Below are 25,923 nucleotides of genomic sequence, written 5' to 3' on the forward strand. Positions count from 1 at the left end.
TATATATATATATAATAAAAATCTACACTCTCTACTTGTTCTTCAGTTCCCTCTCCTTGTAAAACAAATAATTAAAGAGGTATGATAATATTACTTTCATTCCTTCTGGAGAGTATCCGATTGCAAAATTACAACACATTTTACATTTTTTTCCAGATGAAAGCAAAAAATGAACTTACACAAAAAATTCACAATGAAATAACTAACAAACAGATCTTTTTTTCACATTTTCAATTCGTCTGCATTCCTTGCAAAACCGATCAATCAATCTTTCACGTTCGATCGAATCGATCAGGTGGCTTTATACATGTTGATGTGCACAAACCCAGATTGTAAAAAAAAAAAAAAATATAATTTACAAAACACAGAGTAACGTAGTACAGGCGCAAAATAATAATAATAATAAAAGAGGAAAACTACAATATATAAAAATTATAGACAGCTTTTTACCACACCCTGTAGCTTCAGATCCCTAACGGGAGTTTGAACACTGGAATCGATGAATTTCCATTCCTTAAGAGTATAACAAATGGTACGAGAGAGAGAGAGAGAGAGAGAGAGAGAGAGAGAGAGAGAGAGAGAGAGAGAGAGAGAGAGAGAGAGAGAGAGAGAGAGATGAGAGCAAAAATATAATAATAATAAAATTAATGGTAATGATAATAAAGGTGGCGACAGAGTATTTAAAAAAAGGTATATGAGTTCGTGAGAGAGAGAGAGAGAGAGAGAGAGAGAGAGAGAGAGAGAGAGAGAGAGAGAGAGAGAGAGAGAGAGAGAGAACTTCGCAACAACTGCGACTATTATCATCATAATAATAATGATGACAATCATGAGAAAAATAATAATTATAATAATAATAATAATAATACTCTAAATAAAGGAAGGATCAATATAATTCCCCTTCGCAAAACAAGACTAGTTCATTCTTGTAGCCAAATTATCATGTGTTCTTTATTACTCCCCCTTCTGTTCTCCTCCTTCTTCCTGTCTCCTCCTGACGCTTAAAATATATTTATATATTTATAAAAAAAAAAAAGAGAAACAGAAATCCGTATTTTCACTTCGTTTTGGGGCAAAATTACTTCATGCAATTCCTGACTGGGCAGATTTTGCATGACCCGTAGACTGAATGACTAAAAAAAGAATTTTAAAAATAAAAAAAAATATCAGGTTTGAGAGGGAAAAGTCAGGTAAAAAAAAAAAAAAGAAAGGTCAATATTCATGAAACGCAGAATCAGCAGTATTTGGCCTATAATACTGATCCTTGAACTTAAAAATTACAAAAAAATTCATTAAGTAGCCTAACGAAAGAATCTGCGTAAAAAAAAAGAGAAAGTTGATGGTAATACTAATACTTAGGTGACTCGCGGGGGAAAATTGGGCAGCTAAAAGGTGCGACATTGTAAAATCTAAAAAAAAGAAATAATACTGTACACATTGGAACAAAGTGGAAGAGAAAAAAAAATGGCAAAATAAATAGAAACAAAAAATTCATCAGCGTAAAAATAATCCCTTAACATCTACTCTCTCCTTAATGCTACATAACGACCTAATACTTATCATCATCATCATCATCCATTTATTCCGACAGACAGACAGACAAACGACTCATAAATAGGTCTCCTTTGTAATAAACATAATCTCAGATCATAATTCTGATACTTCGAAGAAAAAAAAAAAAATCAGAAGAGTATATAAGTTTCCCTACAGAAGAAATCAAGAAGAAGTATGAAGATGACAATCTCAGCATGCGTGCTTGCTTGCTTGCTTGTACAAGCTTGCTTGATTGATTGCGTGCATGCGTGCGCGCGCGCGGGAGCGTGAGACCCATCCAACCAACCGCCTGACTATTTAAAAAAAAAAGAAGAAGAAGAAGAAGAAGAAGAAGAAGAAGAAGAAGCCTCTTTGGTTCAAACAGCCTATCAGAGGTCACGGAAGGTCACGGAAGGTCATGAAGACGTCGGTGCCCCACGATCTACCAACCAACAGCTTTCTACAGAGAGTCGAAGTAGCAGCAGCAGATAGGTGAAACAACCCCACTGTATTCTGTTGTTGTTGTAGTTATACTGTTGTTTCTAAGCTCTTGATTACAGTAGCCTCTTCTGACGATATCAGAGGTATGTTAAGTTTGCGTTTATATATATATATATATATATATATATATATATATATATATATATATATATATATATATATATATATACATATACATATACAAATACATATATATATACATAGATGCAGATATAATCATATACACATTTATATAATTATATATCTCTCTCTATTTTAATCATATACCTATTCCTCAGAGGATATCAATCAACCAGCGCTTATATAATAATAAAAATGACGCTTCGACTGTTTCATTTGTGTTTTCCCTAATTTCATTTTTTGAGGGGTGGGGGGTGGTGGGTGGGTGGGAGAAATAAAAAAAAAAAAAAAACGACACAAATAAGTAGGGATTCAGAGAGTTTTTGATCAACGCCAAAAACAGCAGTCAGTTGATGTCGGTCCTGGACAGCGACAAAACCCCCAAAATGAACAAACCAAAAACCCGAGAGATTTAAAAATGAATAAATGAAAATTAAAAATTAATAAAAAAACATCTATTAAAAAAAATACGAAGTTACTGGTAGCAGGGAGATGCCAACAGCTCATCCCATTATAGGAGGACGGTCTCCCCGTACCCAGAGTGAAAAAAAAGTGTGCGAACCATGTCTCCAGATGCCCTTTGTCGAAAGTGTTTTTTTTTTTTTTTTCGTACGGCTTTCCTTCCTTCAGGCACACCGGAGAAGGTAAAGGCCCTTGAGTGCTATGTACAAGAGAAGGGGAAAATGCCTTCGGGGAGGATTCTCGAAAAAACTACTTGGTTTCGCCCCGTGCAGTCATCTATCTGCCAATCGTCATCGTCGTCATCAACTCACTCACTCATTTCCATTCTTTATTTTCCTTTGAAGTCCTTCTGCCAATCGTCATCAGCTCACTCACTCATTTCCATTCTCTATTTTCTTTTGAAGTCTTTCTCGAGAGTGTGCCTGAAGGTGGAAGGTTTGGTTTTTGTTTTGTTTAAGATTAGAACGTGTGGTAACTGGCTCAGGAAAAAAAAAAAAACAAAAAACATAAAAAAAAAGCAAGCTCGTGACTTGAGTGATGATTTCTTTGGTATCCTAGCTAGAGATCCGTCCGTGCCTCTTGAAAAAAAAAACACGCACTCAGCTAAACTAGTAGCCTCTGACAGAGACGTTATTAATCTTTAAAATGTAAATAAACTATTTCTTTCATCATGGTTGTTGTTGCTATAGTCGTCTTAGGTCCTTTTTTTAATTTTTTTTTTTGCACTCTCAACAGCACTTGCTTCTACTCTGCACTGTTATAGTATGTCTCTCTCCCTGCTTGCAAGAACTGAGAACTCGGCTTGCTTGCGTTCTGTGGCGTCGTCGCTAGGCCTAATGATCCTCCGCTGCGACGTCGAACGCCAGCCATTGCACAGGGAAGTGGAACTCGAACAAGATGGCTCTCGTGTGCTTCTTGTTAATGCCAATGTCTTCCGTACAACAACAACATTATCCTCCTCCTTCAGGAATTAAACAAGCGACGGCGGGTGGCGCTCTGTCATGACGAAGGAGAAGTAGAAGAAGAAGGAGAAGAAGAAGAAGATGAAGAAGAAGAAGGAGAAACAAATGGCTCTGGTGTGCTCGTTAATGCCAATGTCTTTCGCGGAACAACAGCGTCCTCCTTCCTCAGGAGACAAACCAACGACGACGGGTGTTGTTGCTCTGTCACGACGAAGAAGAAGGCGACGACGCAGACGCAGACGCAGAAGAAGAAGAAGACGACTCCGGAACGAGGCGTTACGTGCAGCGGTGGTTCTGCTGCCTGACGCAGGGCATCACGCTACTGCTGCTGCTGCTGCTGTTGCTTAATGAAGACTGAAGCATGCGCAGTCTAGTAGCCGCTGCGTTCAGGTGACTGCTGTTGTTGCTGGTGGTGGTGTTACCGGCGCCAACGCTGTGGTCACCAGCGTTGCCACCGCTGCTGGTGGTGGTGGTCGTGGTGGTGGTGTTGTTGCCGCCGCCGCCGCCGCCGCCGCCGCCGTTGTTGTTGTTGTTGTGATTGTTGTTGTTGTTGTTGTTGAGGCCACCATTGCCGTAGTTACACATATCTGGAAGTCAAGAAGAAGAGTTATGGACGATGGTTACGGCCAATTAAGGACTATAGTTAAGGACGGTTAAGGGCAACAGTTTAGTTAAGGACAATAGTTAAGGCCAATTATGGACAATAGTTACCGATGATTAAGGACAATAGTTACCGATGATTAAGAAAAACAGTTTACTTATGGACAATTTAGGATAATAGTTAAGGCCAATTAAGGACAATAGTTAAGGACGATTAAGGACAACAGTTTTAGTTAAGGACAATAGTTAAGGGGAATAATTACGAACAATAGTTAAGGACAATAGTTAAGGAAGATTAAGGACAGTAGCTAAGGGGAACAATATTTAAGGAAGATTAAGGAACAATAGTTATGGACGATTAAGGACAATAGTTAAGGAAAATAATTAAGGACAATTAAGAACAATAGTTAAGAAATGAACATACTGCGAGTATTTTTTTTAAATAACAATAATAATGGCAATTACCAGCCTCTTAGAGAAACTAACAAAATGATTGGAACCCAAAGTAAAATATAGATAAAAAAAATTAACATACAATGAGTATTTTTTAATAAAAATAATGACCACATTACCATCTCATTGTAAATATGATAAAAAAAACAGTATTTTTGGATAAACTAACCAAAGGATTTTGGAACCCAACGTACATATAAAAAAATATTAACATACTAATGAGCATACTATGAGCATTTTTCAATATAATGATAATAATAGTAATAATGATCACAGTATCAAAATCTCATTCTAAATATGAGAAAAAACGCATTTTTGGAGAAACTAACCCAAAGTAAATATGAAAAACGTTAACAAATAATGAATATTTCTTAATAATAATAATAATGATAATACCAAAATCTCATTTTAAATATGAGCAAAAAAAAAAATTTTTTTTTAAGAAACTAACCAAAGTACATATGAAAAAATAAACATACTATGAATATTTCTTAAAATTCATAGTATGAACATTTGGTATTGTCTTTATTACAATAAAGCCAATACCAAAATCTCATTCTAAATATGAAAAAAACGCATTTTTGGAGAAACTAACCAAAAGATTGGAACCCAACGTAAAGATTAAAAAAAAAAAAAAAGAAATTAACATACATCAATACTCACAGTTACTTACTGAGAAGCCCTCCAGTTCCGTAACCGTAGGTGGGATATGTGGAGGAGTATTGTGTGTAGGGGGAGGAGTAGGTGTAGTCGACCATCGACCCTACGCTGGCGGTACCTGAAACGAGGTCAGAGGTCAAAGCGGGAACTCTGGAAAGTACTAGAGATTGATCGATTTAAGTCTGCAAGGGAATTGACCTTATTTATGTTTTACACTGCAAGCAGTCCTAGAGAATTATCTGTTTAAATTTTTTTTTTTAGAGAATTAACTTAAAGTTTTCCCACTCCGCAAAGTCCTACAGAGTCCTAGAGAATTGTCTCTTTAAGTTTGCTAGAGAATTGTCTCTTTTTTAAGCTTTCCGCTTAAAACAGTCCCAGAGAATGATCTCATTAGGTTTGATAGACAATTAACTCCAAGTTTTCCACTCCAAACAGTCATAGATAATTAACTTTTTAAGTTTTCCACTCCAAAAATTCCTAGAGAATGATGTCTTTTAATTTTTACACTCCAAAAATTCCTAGAGAATGATCTCTTTTAATTTTTACACTCCAAAAAATTCCTAGAGAATTTGACAAATCTGTTATTAGGGGACATTGATGTAGACTCAACATTTACATAAATATCAATGTGAATGTCTTTATATTTACGAACGTACCTATATATATATACTGTACATTATATATATATATATATATATATATATATATATATATATATATATATATATATATATATACACACAATATACATACATTTTTTCTTACTCTTTTCAACATTTAAGAGTTCATAATATATATCGGATTAAAGTGCATCTGCCTAACACTTATTTTTGAGATCGCCGTAGGAAATTTTTGTGAAAAATTAATTTACGATTTTTTTCCTGACTGCAAATTTGATTGTCAATTAAGTAAGTAAAACAGCGTCAGCTTCAATTGTAAATGGAAAAGGTGGTTTCCGAATGACCTTCAAAATACTTTTAGTTCTGTGAATCTTTCTTTAATTTTCGTAAAAAAAAAAAAAAAAAAAAAAAAAAAAATTGTCTTTTCCACAAGATCCAGTTTCAACTTTCGTTTTCTTGAAGCCCTGGTGTGGCACAATGCGTGAGCAGGACATTGCCAAAACGAAGGACGAGCACCTGGGTGGGCGTGTGTAGACGTGCATGCGGGCGTGCAAGTGCGCAAGTGCGTGGAAACGACTTACCTGTGTAGTGTGTGATGGGCGGGAGAGTGGTATACGTTGGGTCGGGTGTGCTCGCTACATGGGCATGCATGGGTACGTGGGCATGCGTGGATGTATGCACGGGAGTGGGCGCATGTGCGGAAGTGGAAACATGGGCGTGATGTGTTGCTGCGTGGGCGTGCGAAGCGGGCTGCAGGACCGTGAGGGCGGTGGTGCAAGGAGTGTCGGCCTTTAAGGGCGAGGAACACGGCGCGACAACGAGACTCTCCAGGGGCGTCACGCCCTCGCTGACGGGCGTTTGGTCCGCGTAGTGGGTGGGCTGGGTGTCTATGGTGGCGTAGCCAGGGTTGGAGGTCGGCTGTGAGGTGCTCAGTGGGGTGTAGGCCGAACCTCCTCCTCCTGACGTGCGGATAACAACAACTTCCCATCACACACACGCTCTCTCGACTACTAGGGGCCCTCGGCCACAACATTTAAGCTACTCGTGAGGATCCATCCCCTAGGGAGGATCTGTGGGACGAGGATGCCTGCCTATGCACGTGTTCGTCGGTGGATAAGGATACAGTGAGTATCCTACGAAACAAATTTGAAACTCCTGATATATGAGTCCGGAACTCGGCCCTGGAAATCACCAATGGGGCCTGGCCTCTCAAAATGAAAATAAAACTTAACAATTTCGTCGTATCCTACGAAATCAATTTGAAACTCCTGATATATGAGTCGGAACTCGGCCCTGGTAATCACCAATGGGGCCTTGACTCTCAAAATGAAAATATCAACAAATTTAATGAATTCGTTTTAAGAAACAAGAAAGATGAATTACTTAATTCATATCCTCACAAATGAGCTTGAAACTCTGCCCTGGTAATCGCCAATAGGGCCGTGACTCTCGAATGAAAATAAGTTAAGGAATACTCGTACAGACTCAGTTGTCCAGATCTGTAGTACACTCAAGCGACGAATTTGACAAATTTTTTAAGAAAAGTAAAAATTGCATTATTGGATTCTTAACTTCCTTAATCATCTGAAGCATTGCAAAAGGAACCAATATTTGTACTTCATTCAGGTTATGGAGAATACACTGACGTTTGATATAAAAATTAAATGTTATGTGGGCTAGGCATCCTCGTCTCAGAATACTGTACTGCAGAAGTCTACCAGATGCAACCAAATTCTACTGAACTATAGAACATGAAATAAACTTGAAAAAATAAAAAAAAAATGATAATTTAAAGAGGGAATCAGTCTGCAAGGTCATCAGATGAAAGTGAGGCTAACATAAGGGAAATTTTTATCTAGTTAATTGCTGACAGTTTACTCTGATGAAAAACTTGAAATCACTGATTCCCTCTTCTTAAAATTATCACAAAACCAAACTGGTATCTGTTTAGTTCCTTAATAATAAAACTCTGGGTTGCATCATCCAAAAAAATAACTGGCTACTAGTGCAAAATGCAGTGCAATGTTAAAGTGCACAGGTGCATATGTGCATGATTAAAAAAACTAATAATCAAAATATTAACTAAAAAATTAATCTGAAAAAAATTGGCTTCTAGAGATGATAAAAAAATAATGAAAGTTTTACACCCCAGTCTTGTCTGGGACTAAAAAAATGAATGCTTGGGTAAATGACTGTGTTAGTTCAGATCATGCCTGTGCATGCAGTTGAATGTTCTGAGAATATATGTGCTATGTTGTGTATGTGGGTGTACACATGTTCTCTCATATTTAATATATATATATATATATATATATATATATATATATATATATATATATATATATTGGGTTATATATATGTATATATACATACATATATATATATATATATATATATATATATATATATATATATATATACATATACATACATGCATAACCCAATCAGAGACACACATGCAAGCACGCAAATAAATACATTCCATAAAAGAGACTTATACCTCTCAAAGGCAAATGGAAGATGCAATGCTCCAATCATGCTTGGAGTTAGAAAGTGGAAATGACAAAGTGTAATAATAGAAAATGCTGACCCATGCATTACTGACAAGAGGGAATTAACAAAAGGAATTTTTTTTTATAAAAAATTTGCCACACCAGGGAATGTTCACTTCAAGATAAATGTATTGATAATGTATTAATCGGTACCAGTCACCTTTCCATTATACAATTTTTTTTTAAAGGAGATGATGATGATGATATAATGATAGTATGACGATGACGATATGATGAGAAAGTCCAGGTAATATTTGGGAAATGATGATAAGTTATGACAAGTCAAAGATAGCGTGTATCCATTATTATTATTATTATTATTATTATTATTATTATTATTATTATTATTACCCCCTGACGTACATTTTTAATCACAACATCCTGAATATCTATAACGATATAAGAATGAATAAATAATAATAATAATAATAATAATAATAATAATAATAATAATAATAATAATAAACTTTCTTTAATAAACCATTCTTTGACGTGAAATGAAAACTTGGACTAAACCGTATAACCAGAGAACAGAATAGTTAAACCACGGACAGAAATAAACCAAAGTAAACCGCCTCTAATAACCATTAGAGATATCTGAGTGGAAATTCGTATGAGAAATATATTATTATTAGTAAAACAATTAAGTGATTTAGATTCCATATGACAACTGATGATTAGATCCAACACCACAATTAGAGGAACAAGGGGGAATATTTTGATTTTGAGAATTCTGAGTCTGAAAATACACACACATACATACGTACAAACACACACACAAACACGAAAGCCAAGATTATTCACAATATATTCTTTTCGAGCTGCCTTAAGGATATTATCTGTTCGTTCAGTCTTCTGGAGATCTAAAACAATCTACAGAGAGAGAGAGAGAGAGAGAGAGAGAGAGAGAGAGAGAGAGAGAGAGAGAAAGGAGGTCTTCCTGAAGCTAGTCTTCCTCTGAACGAGTGCCAGGGGCTTCTTCCTCCTCCTCTTCTTCTTCTTCAATAAATCAAACCGTTCATAGAATCCCCGCTTTTCACAGCAACGGAACGGTGATAAAATTCCATGGCTGAATACCAGCCCGCGACTGTAAAATCCCCCATTGTCCCTTCGCATTGTTGGCGGACGTATGATGAGTTACACCGCCTCCATAAGCCCCACAGAGAGAGAGAGAGAGAGAGAGAGAGAGAGAGAGAGAGAGAGAGAGAGAGAGAGAGAGAGAGAGAGAGAGAGAGAGACCTCAAAACACTAAAACATATCTTGCTCAGGTTGGCCTCGTATAGCCCCAGAGAGAGAGAGAGAGAGAGAGAGAGAGAGAGAGAGAGAGAGAGAGAGAGAGAGAGAGATACTCCCTCAAAACACAAAACATATCTTACTCAGGTTGGCCTCGTTCTCTCTCTCTCTATGTTTCACTCTCTCTTTCTTTCTGTATATATTTCCGTATTCCTTTGGACGCCACTCCATCCTCTCTCTCTCTCTCCCTTTATTTTTTTTTTTTTGCTTCCGTATCGTAAAATATATTAAGAGTGAAGTCTAAAACTAACAAAGTTTGTGGAAACTGTGCACGGCAATGTCCATTAAAAGTCCTCGAGAACTTCAGTAAAAACGGCGGTAAGAAGAAACGTTCATTTCCAAAATGGCCACCCGGTAGAGAGAGAGAGAGAGAGAGAGAGAGAGAGAGAGAGAGAGAGAGAGAGAGAGAGAGAGAGAATATCAACGTCCAGGAATACTGCACAAAATAGAGGCATGATTGAAAGAAAATACACCTCTTACAAAATGTGTAGCGTGAGACAAGAAGGAACATCTGAAGCCTTTGCTGAGACTAACAGGGCGCGCACGTGCGCATGAACACAAACAGACATACGCACACACACACATATCTATATATATATTTTTGAAAACATCAAGCAAGTACGACAGAAACCTAGTCTGTCTGGCTGTCTCAGCATCTGTCATCCCGTCCAGCAAAATAATTGCGCTCTGTCACCTAGGCCGAGGATTTTAGCTGTGAGCTTATCGGCCTACTTGCCCCTTCAGTCTAACCAAACGTTACGCCCTGCCGTCAAGACGTATAGTACCGCGTCTGTTAGTTTGCCATTCCCTGTCTCTTCGTTCATCGAAGCGCTGATAATGTCTTTTATGAAACTAAAGGTTTAAAAGACAGAGTTTCCCAATGGAATCTTTAAGTAGAGGGTAGACTTCACGATGACTTCCGAACAAACTTAAGTCTTCAGAAAGAACTTGAAGACAGTGATTCAGCGGACTTTACGGCCCAACTTGGCAATGGCCCCCTCCCCTCTCTCTCTCTCTCTCTCTCTCAAGCGCACGCACACGTATACATCACACATAGCCCGGGAAGAGTCGAATGTTACAATTTTTTTGTTATTATAAGGATCAGAAAATGCATAGTTTCCATTCGAGTTAGTCAGAAGGATGAATACCACATGACATGACGAAGAGTGATGACGTCACAACATGAACTTCTCACCCAAGAGAGAAAAATATGACAAATGTGAGTAATTATGATATGAATATCGATTATAAAGGTAAAGGCCTATACAAAATCATAAAAATAATTATTCTACACATATAAAATTCTTGCTCTGTCCTTACACTACAAAACTTAGAACTCGGAAACAACTGGTTTTAAGCAACCAGCGATTACCGATAAACCTTCCTGAAAGATCCTCTTGAAAATGTCTACCAGAGACTGGGTGTCGTACTTAAGACCTGTCTTACCGTTGTTAAATGAGATATAGCTAGGAGTAAGGATTAGGCGATTGGGAAAAAGGTGGGAGGGCTTGTCTTACTGTTGTTAAATGAGATATAGCTAGGAATAAGGATCAGGTGATTGTGAAAAAGGTGGGGTGCCTGTCTTATCATTTTTAAATGAGATATAGCTAGGAGTAAGGATTAGGTAATTGGGGAAAAGGTTGGAGACCTGTCTTACAGTTGTTAAATGAGATATAGCTAGGAGTAAGGATTAGGTAATTGGGGAAAAAGGTGGGGGGACCTGTCTTATCATTTTTAAATGAAATATAGCTAGGAATAAGGATCAGGTTATTGTAAAAAAGGTGGGACGACCTGTCTTACAGTTGTCAAATCAGATATAGCTAGGAATAAGGATTAGGTAATTGGGAAAAAGGTGGGGAGACCTGTCTTACAGTTTTTAAACGAGACACAGCTAAGAGTGAGGATTACGTGACTGAGAAAAAGGTTGGGTTGGGGGTGGTGTGTTAGGAAGCGCTTCGTCAGACTCACCTTGCTGGAACTGTGCGGCTGTGGTGTCAAGGCCTGAGGGTGCCGCTAGGACGGGTTTCACGTCTTGCATGGTAATGGGTGTGAGGGGCGTCAGTCCGCTGGCGCTACCTGCAGAAGGCCATTCCCAAGAAGCGGGCATCCGGTTAGATTATTTGCTTGACTATCTGGCAACTTTGTTTTTTTAAAGATCACCATTTCATCAACACTTCTTTCTTAATTTTTCTTACTTTTTCTCTTTCTGATTTCTTCTTTCCTTACTGATTTGTGATGATCATTTACTTTCTTTTTCCAGTTTATCTCTCTCTCTCTCTAACCAAAACTATTCATTCTGACCTACAGACCGTCATACCCATCACCATGAGAATATATATATATGCCCCAAGGGTGCTTTTCAAGAGAAGGAACTCGAGCCACGGGGGAGTCCAAATCGCACATCCCATACCTACCTACTAGTGCTGAGGAAGTGTCGGAAGGCAAAAGAGGACTGGGTGAAAGGTGACGAAAGGAGGAACAAGAGGAAGAAGAAGAAGAAGAAGAAGAGAGAGAAAACGACAAAAATCAACTCGAGAGGACTCACCTAGCGAAGTGGCCAGCGGTGGCGAGTACACGTGGTTTGTGTTGGACTGAGTCATGGACATTGTCTCGTAAAGGGCGTCGGTGGACACTGACGAAGCTGATACTGAAGGGTAACTGGAGGGGTGGTCCACGAATGACTGTACGCTACTGCAATGGGCGCAGAAGGGCAAAGGAGGTCACGTGAATGATGGAGATCAAATAAATTGTGGAGATCACATAAATGATGGGGATCGCATAAATGATGATCATAAAGATGATGGGGATCACATAAATGATGGAGATCTCATCAATGATGGAGATACTTAAAAATGATGGGGATCACATAAATGATGGAGATCACATATATAAATGATGGGGATCACATAAATGATGGAGATCACAAAATGATGGGGATCAAATAAATGATGGAGATCACATAAATGATGGAGATCATGAAAATGATGGGGTCACATAAATGATGGAGGTCACATAAATGACGATCACATAAATGATGGAGATCATAAAAATGATGGAGATTAAACAAATGGAGATCACAAAAATGATGGAGATTAAACAAATGATGGAGATCACATAAATGATGGAGATCATAAAAATGATGGAGATTAAACAAATGATGGAGATCACATAAATGATGTAGATCATAAAAATGAAGATTAAACAAATGATGGAGATCACATAAATGATGGAGCTCATATAATTATCACATAAATGATACAAATGATGGTGGTGTTTTTCAAAATCATCTTACACACCTACTTATCAATCTGAAACATAATAGTACACGTTTGGACCTATGTATACATGAATACACACTAAACGCAATATCATTATTTAAGTAAAAATGCAAAGAAAATGAGAAATCATTTCCACCTGAGAAACCTCATCAACATCCAAAGTCATTACCTGTAAGGAGATGACGCGCCCCCAGCAACGCTTCCTCCGAGATCTGGCAAGAGAGTCTTGGCGTCTTCATTCTTCAACGTGGGCCACTGTTTGGACCATATCATCTGCAAAGAGGAACAAGATTTCCTTTACTGGTTACGCTCTAGCTTCCAAATAATCAGTAGGTCACTTTTCTGTTCTGGGCCAAACAGCTTTATTGACTGAAAATTGTATAAGACAGAAACAGGCCTGTTCTGACCATATCCTCTGCAAAGATATACAATATTCCTTTACTGGTAGAGGGCTCTAGCTTCCAAATAATCAATAGGTCACTTTCCTGTTCTGGACCAAACAGCTTTATTGACTGAAAATTGTATAAGACAGAAACAGGCCTGTTCTGACCATATCATCTGCAAAGATATACAATATTCCTTTACTGGTAGAGGGCTCTTAGCTTCAAAATAATCAGTAGGTCACTTTCCTGTTCTTGACTAAACAGCTTTATTGACTGAAAATTGTATCAGAGAGAGACAGACCTGTTTTGACTATATGATCTGCAAATAGAAACAAGATCTCTTTACTGGTAGTCTAGCTTCAAAATAACCATTAGGTCATTTTCCTGTTCTGGACTAAATCTCTTTATAGGGATCTAGCTTGTAAATAACCATTAGGTCACTTTACTGTGCTTGACTAAACAGCTTTATAGACTAAAAATTAAAATTATATAAGACAAGCAGACCTGTTTTAACCGTATCATCTGTAAACAGAACAAGATTCCTTTACTGGTTACGCTCTAGCTTCAAAATAATCATTAGATTACTCTCCTGTTCTGGACTAAACAGTTTTATTGACTGACAACTGTTTTATAAACAGGAAAATAGTAAAAGTTGATGGTGTAAGAATCAGAACTCTGAAAGAAAAATCTTTGGTTGAAGTCAGGTTCGAATATATTAACTAAAAAAAAAAAAAAAAAAATTGGCGTGTGAGTGGCCAAGATTTTCAGAAGAGTCGAACGGGAATAGGGGGCGGCAAAAAAAAAAAAAAAATGAATTCCTGAGGCAGTTCTGTTCTTTTCTGTTTCCATGAAGGGGTGCTGATATTCTGACATTAGCTTTTAATTACAGAACATATATTGTAGCTGCTGCTTTGTAGATTTTAAGGTATTCGTTTCATTCCTTTACGATTTTCTTGTGTCTGTTTTCCCTAGCAAAATCTTGAGAAGAAGAAGAAGAAGAAGAAGAAGAAGAAGAAGAAGAAGAAGAAGAAGAAGAAGGAGGAGGAGGAGGAGCTTTTCAGCTCAGCTAGAACAGAAGCGCCTGTCTTCCCCTCAGAGCGCCCTAACTCCCCGTTCACAGCTCGATATAAAGAAAATGGACTCTTGGTAATCCGTTCCGAATCACATATCGTAAAAATTCCGCCATGAATTATTCAGGAATCAAACACAGCCAGCGCCAAGGGTAATCTTTATAATCGATTAAGGGCCTGAAACATCATAAAGAGTCATTGTGGCGAGAGAGCTGGAGCTGGACGCCCTAAAATAAAAAAAAAGAAGAGGAGGAACGAGAAGCGCCTTGGTTTACCGCACACATCTTTTACGAAAGCCATTCCTCACAGTCAGTGATTTATGGTCTAATGTCCTTTGGCTGTTCGCCTATTCGTAATGCAAACACATATACGGGGCACGTGTCCCCCTCCTCTGCAGTGACATGCATACCAGTATGAAAATGTGTATGTATACAAATGTATGTATAAGCTGAACCTAGGTCTAGAGAATACAGTGAACACCGGTCTCCAGTGAAGCTCGTTCCGTTTTCTCTTGATTTCTTAATCTTGTTCCCATTCTCTTATAACCACTTCCTCACACCGTCGTTTTCTCTTTATGTCTTCATCTTATTCCCCATTCTCTTGCTGAGCTTCTTCCTATTCTCATATCACACTGTGGCCAGCCGATAGCTGCATAACATTTCGAGCAAACAATTAATTTTTGCCATAGACTGGTTTAGCCGGGCTCTTCGGCGGCCAATTTATATTCATACTGGAGCATTAGTACGGAGGTTGAGGCGTGACCAATGACCTGCCTGATCTCAGCTGCCAGTGAGCTCTCTCTCTCTCTCTCTCTCTCTCTCTCTCTCTCTCTCTCTCTCTCCATACTTCTTAAATTTATTTTACAGATATATTATCACTCAAACTCTTATGGTAAAAAATGAATTTAGTAACTCTATCAGTAGGCCTATGATTAGACAAAAGCAGATTTTGCTTTCTTTCTCTCTCTCTCCACACTTCTTAAACTTATTTTAGATATATTATCATTCAACCTCTTTAGGTAAAAAATGAATTGCGTAACTCTATTAGTAGGCCTATGCTCTGAAACATACTTTACAAGTACATTATCACTGAATCTCCTAGGATAAAAAAAATGATGAACTGAGTAGCTCTTTCAATAGGTTTATGCTCATACGATGTCTGAATACATTTTTTTTTAGCTGTACCGAAATACATGTCTTTATATTAAAAAATGAAAGCCGTATTCGTAATTTGTACAGCTCTCAATGGTGACACTGTAACGATCTCAATGCGTGTCACACGCTACTTAATTGAACTTAATCGATTACATTACAAAATATTCCTTTTTTTTTTTGAAATTGTTTTAGATAAAAGATGTCTCATTAGTGAGTAATATTTAGTTATGCCTGGCAGACTCTATTGGGTTACAGAGAGGAAGTACAAGGAAGTCAAAATTGATTGGTGGAGTGTTTAAAGACGTGAAAGCAAAAAGCGATTACAGCTCTCTAGACCGTGTTCACGGGGCGGTGCAATACTCTTCCTGTGATTGCTGCGACTCCGGCGTTTACGGCGGCAAATAAATATCCTAATACGTTTACTTTCCCGTGTTCGCTGAATTAGAGCCACAATTCGGTACATCTCAGAAAATGGAATCAGAAGCGACGCCATTACCTGCCATTGATTCAGAGGTAAAAGTGTTGGCTGAGCACACTTTGGCGAGTTCACAAATTACAGAGTCGTCACAGAGTCTGCGTCAGATGATTGTTCTGAACAGGGCCTCCCCCGCCCTGCCCCAAGATGCCCCTGGAACCACGATATATATATATATCCCCCCAGCAGGATTCTTGGTCCTTTTTGTCGAGAATTATGACCTGACGCGCGCGCAACGACGCGATGTGGGTAATTCGAAATCGGTATGACAAACACTGCGATCGACCCACGGTCGTTCATATTTGATGAATCTCACTACTGTCTTACGCTGCTTTTACCGTGGGACTCTTTAAAAGCCTCACGCGGCATTGAGCAGAGATTGCCCTCAATCTGAAATTCATTAATATTCCATCGTGTTCCCTGACATAAGGTTGATCGTACTACACGGAGGAATTTCATCAATCATTTGAAAAGTGAAATTTGTACCGATTTGGTGACTTGATAATCAAGGCTGATTCGCCACGCCCTTCCAATGGAGCTACTTCGAGTTCGAGTGTTACTTTGGCGGAGTAACAGAGGAGCAAGGTCGCAAAAAAAAGGAGCTTGCGACTTCCAGTGTAGGTGTTACTTGACTGGTGTAACATACGAGGGTATCACAAAAAAAAAGGAAGCTGGGAAAGTTAAATGTTCCTGGTACGGAACAATTTCCAGGCGAAACAGGTCTTTGACTTCCTTCACTGATACAGAAAAGATAGATAAATACAAACTACCCAAAGAGAGAGAGAGAGAGAGAGAGAGAGAGAGAGAGAGAGAGAGAGAGAGAGAGAGAGAGTGTTCCAGTCTGAAGGATAGGCTAAGTTAGGCAAGATTTCCAAGTGGGTGGTACGGATGGCCGTGATGATAAGGATGGTGATATGGTGCACTTGTGGCCGGAGATCTTATGATGCTGATGATGATGATGATGATGATGATGATGATGGTGGTGGTGACGACGACGGAACTTTAAAGGGCAGGAAGGAGATAAAGTTCTGTGTAGGGGGGCGGGAAGGAGGGGCAGAGGATAGGCTGGTGTCAGGGAAAGAAGGTCCCTTCTTAGCTGGCAGTCTGTTGGCAAGAAAACGCAACTGGAGGAAGAGAGAGAGAGAGAGAGAGAGAGAGAGAGAGAGAGAGAGAGAGAGAGAGAGAGAGAGAGAGAGAGTGTGTGTGTGTGTGTGTGTGCGAGTCTTCTCCTCCTTGGCCACCATGAACTGTGCCATAAACCAAAATGTCTGCGCCATAACTCTGGGGGTCTACGATCCCCGGCGCAAATAAAAGGCGAAGGAGGACCGCTCGAAGACAAATAAAAGCGACCGTAACTCGGTCGTAAATCAGCTGCCTCAACAAATTGAGATTGGCACGCCGCCTCTTGGAATTTCAAAGCAGGTAATAAGGCCCGTGATTGGCTATCCCGTGACCGGGAATATGATCCAAGACGTGTGATTGGCTGACTTTGACCAGGAGCTCCCATATCATGAATTGACCAATAAGATTACAAATGACTCAGTCCTACTCCTATTCCTCCCGCCGGAGGAGAGAGAGAGAGGGGGGGGGGGCCCTTATGAAAGATATAGACGCCTTTGTTTGGGTGATTTCGAACGCCGAGGCGTCATAAATTTCTTTTATGGCGCCATTTTGTTGTTGGACATCTGAACTCCGGGATATTTTTTCAATTCTTTGCCCAGATTTCCCGACGAAGGAGTTCATTCGTCCAAGTTCCGTCGTCAAGTCTAGTTTCTTAAGTACTTTCGTTAGTGTTCAAGTTCTAGGATGTCACTTCTCCAGTCTTCATATGCCCAAGTTTCGTAAGTGGCACCACCCCGTTCTCTCTCTCTCTCTCTTCCAACGTCAAGTTTAGTTCTAAGTACCTTCATTCTTGCCAACTTTTAGATGACATTTCCAGTCTTCATGTACGTGAAGATTCATAAGTGCTACCACCCCTGCTCTCTCTCTCTCTCTCTCTCTCTCTCTCTCTCTCTCTCTCTCTCTTTCAATTCCATTGTCAAGTTACGTTCAAAGTACTTTCGTTAGTGTCAACTTATAGATGACATTTCCAATCTTCATATACATAAAGATTCATAAGTTCCAACACTCCTTCTTCATATACATAAAGATTCATAAGTTCCAACACTCTTTCTCTCTATGAGGCTTTACTCTTGAAGTGACTCCTCTCTCTTCTCTCTCTCTCTCTTAGGACTTGAACTTGGCTCTCTTGAGAGAGAGAGAGAGATATCGTCAAGTTTAGTTCTAAGAGAGAGAAGAGTAACATTATACAAACAATATTTTTTTTGCCAACTTCTAGAAAAAGACATTTCCAATCTTCAGTTTTAGTTGAAATAAAGATTTTGCATTCGTTCAAAAAGAAATCACACACTCCTTTTCTCTCTCATCATACATCTAATCCAACTTTATCACTTGCACTCTGTTCTCTCTTAATCAACTCTACCCCAGTTTGTCTTAAGGAAAACAAATGACTCCTATCCGTATTCGACAGCCAAAGAGGGCCCCGGGGCATAGTTCCTGCATGGATAATATTGTCAAGTACTGAGTCTGAGAGATCGATGTTAGCATCTCGTTGTCTTATCCTCTGATGAATGGGGTATATATATATATAATTATATATATATATTAATGAGATATATAGAGAGAGAGAAAGAAAACACAAAAACCCCAGAATAGAGAAGAGAAGAACAAGACAAATAGAGAAAAAGAGAGATGGTGGCACCTAAAAATCCTATGAGACTTTTCGAACAGGGAGGTTGAAGTGACACCTTAACAATAAGTTATAGGCACTGAACAGAAAATGGTAAATAAACTTAGGACTTGAACTTGGCGATGGAATTGAGAGAGAGAGAGAGAGAGAGAGAGAAGAGAGAGAGAGAGAGAGAGAGAGAGAGAGAGAGAGAGAGAGAGAAAACATAACATTATGAAAAAACAATGCATTTTGCTAAAATAGAATTCAGAAAAAAGGTACTGAAAATTCAGTTTAGTTGTAATTTATGGCTTTGCTTTTGTTGATGTTCATCAAAAACAAAAAAAAAACTATATTTTATATAAAAATAGATAATCTTATGAACTCACAAATCACACAATTGTGCACACACAATATTAGTATATACAATAAAATGAAAATAATCCAGCTTTATTTAATAAAAACTTTTCTGTAAATTAATACAACGACTACCAGGCGATGAGGACAGTTAGCTAATAAAAAGCTTGTAACCTTTTCTGAATAAATTTTAGTTAATAAATACCATCCTTTCAACCTTTAAAAAAAAAAATTACTAATAAAAATTGCATATAACACACAATACATATACATATATTAGTATAAAAATTTATATATATATGTAACCTATCAATATATAAAAATTTTATAGATATATATATATATATATATATATATAAACACAAAACACAAAAAAATCAGGGAATAGTAAAAGAGAAGAACAAGACAAATATGAAAAACAAGTCTGACCAATCCTAAAAATCCTATGTGACTTTCGAGCAGGGCAATAAGGAAACACATTGAAGGTACAAAAAAAAGTTAACAATAAAGTTATAGAGATGAACAGAAAATGGTAAAAAAAACCATGCAAACTGTCTACCACATGGAGGAAGAATTGAGAGAGAGAGAGAGGAAGAGAGAGAGAGAGAGAGAGAGAGAGATCGAGATGAGAACTGAGAAATCTTTCCTTTTGGTCTTTTGATAGCTTTTTATCTCTTTGTCCTCCCAGATGTGTGAGAGAGAGAGAGAGAGAGAGAGAGAGAGAGAGAGAGAGAGAGAGAGAGAGAGAGAGAGAAGGGGAAAATTTAGAATATATGTATGAAGCCCTTTGTAAGCAGAGAGAGAGAGAGAGAGAGAGAGAGAGAGAGAGAGAGAGAGAGAGAGAGAGAGAGAGAGAAGTGAAAAGAACACATGCATGAAGTATAAGGCATAGGGAAGAGAAGAGAGAGAGAGAGAGAGAGAGAGAGAGACTTACATTGGTATAAAGGGGATCGGTGTTATACTGTGTTCTCTGACGTTTCAGGTCATCTTCAGGATGTCCATTCATATCCCGATGTTCATCTGAAAAAAGAGAACAAATAACTACTTATGTTTTATTCAGCTGAAAAATTTTTTTTTAGATTTATTTGTGTATTAACTGATTTTATCAGGTCTTAATTTAATTGTGCAAGGAAGAATGATTAGTATATGAAATTTCAAAATAAAAAAAACCTTTAGTTAATAAAAATTTTACTTATAAAAAAGTATATTTAACCTAGTGCCAGGGAGAAGGGTTAGCAGATGACATAAAAGAATTAGCTAATAAAAATTGTACTTTCAACCTTTCAATTCCGAAAAAAAATTTTAGTTAATAAAAATTGTACTTTCAACCTTTCAATTTCGAAAAAAAAAAATTTAGCTAATAAAAATTGCACTTTCAACCTTTCAATCTCGAAACAAAATTTTAGCTAAAAAAACTTTTACTTTCAACCTTTCAATTCCGAAAAATTTTTTTAGATAATAAAAATTCTACTTTCAGCCTTTCAATTTCGAAAAAAAAAATGTTGGCTAGTAAAAACTACTTTCAACGCAAGTATAATGAACCTTTCAATCATCGTGACGTCTAGCCAAATATTAAAAATCTTGCAATTACAGGAAAAACAGTATTTTGATGTTCAAACGGTTACACTGCAATTAAGGAAAACATGGAAATAATACATAAAAATACAGTATTTTGAGATACATTAATTACATTAAAATTTCAAAAAAAAAAAAACCAGTATTTTGGGGTGTTCAAACTGTCTCTGCTTTCACATTCTCAGTATTTTGGGGATGTTCAAACGGTTCATTCTTTCAGGACTGAAAAAAGTATTTTGGGGTGTTCATGATAAATTCATCGTGAAAAACTGTAACTTGGGGATGTAATCTTTTACACTTTTGGTCTTTATGATGAAAAACAGTATTTTTATCTTCTTTCTCTTCCCTGCTTTCAGTTATATGAAAAACAGTATTTTGGGGATGTTCAAACGGTTACACTGCTTTCAGTTATATGAAAAACAGTATTTTGGGGGTGTTCAAGTATTTAAATTGCTTTCAATTACAGGAAAAACAGTATTTTGGGGATGTTCAAACGGTTACCCTGCACAGATATGAAAAAGAGTATTTTGCAGGGATTTTGGTCTATATGGACACTGCTTTCATTTATAGAGAAAACAGTATTTTGAGGTGTTCAAGAGAAAGAGAGAGAGAATTAGAGGAAAAACAGTATTTTGGTCTTATAGCCGAATTACACTTATTAGCCCTCAGAAAAACAGTATTTTGAGGGAGTTCAAACCAGCCCTTTTTTCAGTTATATGAAAAAAGTATTTTGGCCCTGTTCAGTAATGTCACCCACCTTTAAAATAACAGTATTTTGACAAAGTCAAGTATTTAAATTGCTTTGTTAGGCAAAACAATGGAGAATGTTCAAACTATGTTATGTTTATGCAGTGGACCCTATTGACATCAAATCAGTATTTTTGGGGTCTAACCAACACTGCTTTCAAATACAAGAAAAACAGTATTTTGGTATTCAAATGTTGAAATTGCTTTCAATCACGGGAAAAACAGTATTTTGGGGGTGTTCAAATATTTAAATTGCTTTCAATTACAGGAAAAACGGTATTTTGGGGGTATTTATATGTTGAACTTGCTTTCATCTACAAGAAAAACAGTATTTTGGGGGCATGCAAATATTAAAACTGCTTTCAATTACAGGAAAAACAGTATTTTGGGGTATTCAAATATTTAAATTGCTTTCAATTACAGGAAAAACAGTATTTTGGTGGTACTGAAGTGTTTAAATAGTGATTGCTTGTATTTGCGTATATGTAAATATGTCTAGCTCTTGAGATCAAGGGTCTTTGACATAAAATCTACGGTAGACATAAGCCTACAATCAAATACAAGAAACGCGGTAATTTTGGGATTATTCAAATGTCGAAATAGTGCTTGATTGCATCTGTGTATATGTAAATATGTGTCCAAGACTTGGGTGCATAGTTACGTATGTGACTGTATGCAAACATATACTAATGCCGTATGATACTGAATTTACTATACTTCTGGAATAACTTAAACACAAAGTTATTCCCAAGGTATGGTGAATTAGATATTTGTGACTAAAAAAAGTTACGAATATGCAAGTGACAAAAAGAATTTTTGTAAGATGCCGTAAGCTTGTCAAGACGGGGTTATACTCAGCAAAACTTGAAAAAAAGTGTAATTCATTGATAAACGACAAACAAAGCCACATTGGATCGCTCCGTCATTACTTAGCGAAACAAGCAGCTCAAACAACGCTTGTAGCGAAGCCCAAACAAACCGCTAGATAGCCCTAGAGAGAGAGAGAGAGAGAGAGAGAGAGAGAGAGAGAGAGAGAGACCAGTATGACAAAGATGAGGCCACCGACGATGAGTGGATTTGCTAATCCGAGTGATAATCATGACCACAGCACAACGCCTGGAGGGAAGAGTCGAAATTAGAAAGCGCACCGAGGGATGCCTGGCGAATGTCATAAGGATTCCCCCAGGGGATGTCACCACAAAGCAAGTCAGAAAATGGAAAGGCTGCCTGGGAAGGAGGAGGAGGAGGAGGGAGGAGGAGGCGCCCTATTGAATTAGGAGGGGCCGTATCTGGCTCTCTCTCTCTCTCTCTCTCTCTCTCTCTCTCTCTCTCTCTCTCTCTCAGTCGCTTCGTAGGCTAAAGTCGACGTCATGATTTGAAGGGAAAGGCCAAAATCTCGGCGCGGTGAACACTGTCAGACGAGAGAGAGAGAGAGAGAGAGAGAGAGAGAGAGAGAGAGAGAGAGAGAGAGAGAGAGAGAGAGAGAGAGAGAGAGTCTCGGAGCTTCGTGTGCCTTTGCACTCATTTGCCTATACGCGAAGCAATCTTCATAATCCATCGTTCTCTGACTGTCTCTCCCCTATTATTATTATTATTATTATTATTATTATTATTATTATTATTATTATTATTATCATCTCCCTTTGTCTGACGTTCGTAGATCTCTCTGGCCAAGCAGACAGAAAGGCGAAGACGTTAATCCATTCTCTTTGATAATTAACTGCCTGGCAGGAGATGATCTCATTTTGAAAGGTAATAAAAAGTTTCTCCCGAAAGTTTTGGGACACTGGAAGGGGAAAGGATTTTGACGGGGGAGGGGGATGAGGGGGGGGGGATAAGAGAGGGGGTTGGGGGTGGCACCAGGAGGAAATAAAACCCCCTTGGTCCACCCCATCCCCACTTGCTTAAATAATTTTTTTATTTTATTTTCATTCGTTTAAAAAGAATAAAATAGTTGGTTGTGAAGTGTTTGGCAAAGGACGGGAAATGTCGCGTTTTTTTTTCTAGTGAATTAAAAAAAGATTAAATAAGTATGTTAGTGAATTAAAAAAAAGGATTAAATAATTACGAAATGACGAATAGTTCTACACGGAGTTAAACGTTATAGAGTAATAGCATAATCTAATTTTTATTTTGCCGAGCCTGAATGACAGCACAAGGAGAATAGTAGAACAGTATTTCCGAGAAACATTCAAGTACTTTCTACAACGCTACAATGTTACTGAGAAAAAGATACGGCACTGGTGTGAGATCGTATCGTATAAAGCCATAAAACGTAGAAGCATTATTAAAACGTATAAAATGCCATGTATTTTAAACACAGAAGCATTATTAAAACGCATAAAATGCCACCTGTTTTAAAACAAAGTTGTATTTCTACATAAATTCATCATACAGAATTCCAGTCAAAAAGTACAATCATTTTAAGGCCAGTGATGACAATGAAAATCAAATACACCCTCAAAACAGTGACGCAGAAATGCTTCGTATAATTATTCGTACTTCATTTCACCAAAACCATTTTTGCTACACACAATCACGCCGTAATAATTAGCATCACACGCCTGCAGAGTTAATCCAAGTCCATTGGCTTCGGAGGCCGAAATTGTCCAATAATCTTTTTGTTATGTATCTGCTGACTAGTCCCACACCACCAGATTCTCCCTCTCTACAGCTTCATGAGCTGTGTGTGCGTGCGCGCGCGTGTGCGCGTGTGGTGCGTGTGTATACGTGCGTGTACGTGTATGTATGTATCGTTCCTCCCTTGCTGCCATAGGGCTCATATTGTCAAGAAACATATTGTGCGCGGTTCCAATGGCTGCCTAACCTCAATGCACCGCCTCACTAGTGACATCTATCGGCAGGGGACGGAACTTCGAGAAACAATGAACATGGAAGGGCACGCGGGCATAAATAGAAATCCAAATGTTTCCCCAACAACCGAGTGGCTTCTAGTGATCATATGTCGTACTCTGGCCGTCTCTAAAGCTCCCTTTCCTGCGCTGAAATAACGATTAAGCTGATAACTAACTACCTCCAGTGAACGTCTCTGGGATTTAAAGAGAAAAAAAGGCACCGGGAGAATCGTCTGTTCGTTCGTTCGAAATTTAAGAACGTCCAGAAAAGAAATGTTAGAAAAAAAAAAAAGAAAAGTCTCTGAGCGTCATCTAGAGGCGTCTAAGGAGATGTGACGTACTGCCTGTTTATTCGCCGTTACTCCTCGGAATGGAAACGGTCTCATTTTATGCGGAGAGAGAGAGAGAGAGAGAGAGAGAGAGAGAGAGAGAGAGAGAGAGAGAGAGAGAGAGACTCCATTTAGATATAAGAGGCGGGCGAACGACAGCCATCTCGTCCCGTCTCCTCTTAACGGCGCATTTTTACGCCGCGCCAAAATCCCTCAGTTGTCTGAAGTCACTTTGTTGTTGTTGGTTTTCCTCTCAAGCTCCTAAAATTATAAATAAGGTCCCCGACCTCCGCCGATTAAGACAACGTTTCATTGAGAGGGAAAACCCCCCTTTCCAAAAATAGGGAGGAGAAGGAGAAGAAGAAGAAGAAGGGGAAGAAGAGATGGAGGAACGGAAGGACGCAGGAAAACTGATTCGATCTAACAGCCTGAGTGAAGAGGACGCAAGTCCCCGAGTATCAAAGTGGCACGCGCTCACTCTTTATAAAGGTCGATTATGACACTGTATAAACGGCCAAATAAAACCAGCGGGGGGACGAAGTGGTAGTTTCAGAGAGAGAGAGAGAGAGAGAGAGAGAGAGAGAGAGAGAGAGAGAGAGAATCGTGGATGAAAGGACGTAGAATTGAAAAGGGGTTGAAACTGCAGAACAAAGAAAGTTGGGAAGAACATGAGACGCAATCAATAATGAATGAAAAGGATCATCATCTCATATATATATATATATATATATATATATATATATATATATATATATATATATATATATATATATATATATATATACATATATTATATGCTCAAGTAATAAGGTCCGATTTAGAAAAATTTAATTATAAATCAACTTCAGAAACATGTACTAGATAAATAATATATGTATGTTAGAATGAAAATAAAAATTAATATCCATAATACTGAGAAAGCAGAAAGTATTATCCACATACTGAGAGTGTAGAAAGTATTATCCATAATACTGATTGTAAAAAGTATTATCCATAATACAATGAAAGTAGAAAGTATTATTCATAATACTGAGGAAGTAGAAAGTATTAGCCATAATACTGAGAAATTAGAACGTATTATCCATAATACTGAGAAAGGAAAATTATCCATAAACCAGAGAAAGTAGAAAGTATTATCCATAATACTGAGAAAGTAAAAGTATCCATAATACAGAGAAAGTGGAAGTATTATCGATAATACTGAGAGTAGAAAATATTA

At 37.9% G+C, this 25,923-nt stretch overlaps 1 protein-coding gene across 7 annotated transcripts in view; it reads right to left on the reverse strand.

The window, feature by feature from the left end:
- Positions 1–3,718: 3,718 nt before the first annotated feature.
- LOC136846756 (paired box protein Pax-5-like) overlaps positions 3,719–25,923 on the reverse strand; it is a 249,488-nt gene continuing 227,283 nt past the window's right edge. For 4 of the 7 annotated variants that reach the window (XM_067117956.1, XM_067117957.1, XM_067117959.1 and 1 more), the window contains 7 exons: positions 20,133–20,218; positions 13,201–13,304; positions 12,299–12,444; positions 11,722–11,829; positions 6,490–6,867; positions 5,302–5,406; positions 3,719–4,162 (listed from right to left, as the gene is read on the reverse strand). In XM_067117956.1, coding sequence (XP_066974057.1) covers positions 3,852–4,162; positions 5,302–5,406; positions 6,490–6,867; positions 11,722–11,829; positions 12,299–12,444; positions 13,201–13,304; positions 20,133–20,218 — 1,238 coding nt within the window. In that variant the 3' untranslated portion in view covers positions 3,719–3,851. Of the gene's footprint in view, positions 4,163–5,291; positions 5,407–6,489; positions 6,868–11,721; positions 11,830–12,298; positions 12,445–13,200; positions 13,305–20,132; positions 20,219–25,923 lie in introns of all 7 variants that reach the window. The other 3 variants (XM_067117961.1, XM_067117960.1, XM_067117962.1) reach the window with 3 other exon arrangements.

The sequence above is a fragment of the Macrobrachium rosenbergii genome, chromosome 15 (genome assembly GCF_040412425.1).
Source record: "Macrobrachium rosenbergii isolate ZJJX-2024 chromosome 15, ASM4041242v1, whole genome shotgun sequence".
Taxonomy (NCBI): Eukaryota; Metazoa; Arthropoda; class Malacostraca; order Decapoda; family Palaemonidae; genus Macrobrachium; species Macrobrachium rosenbergii.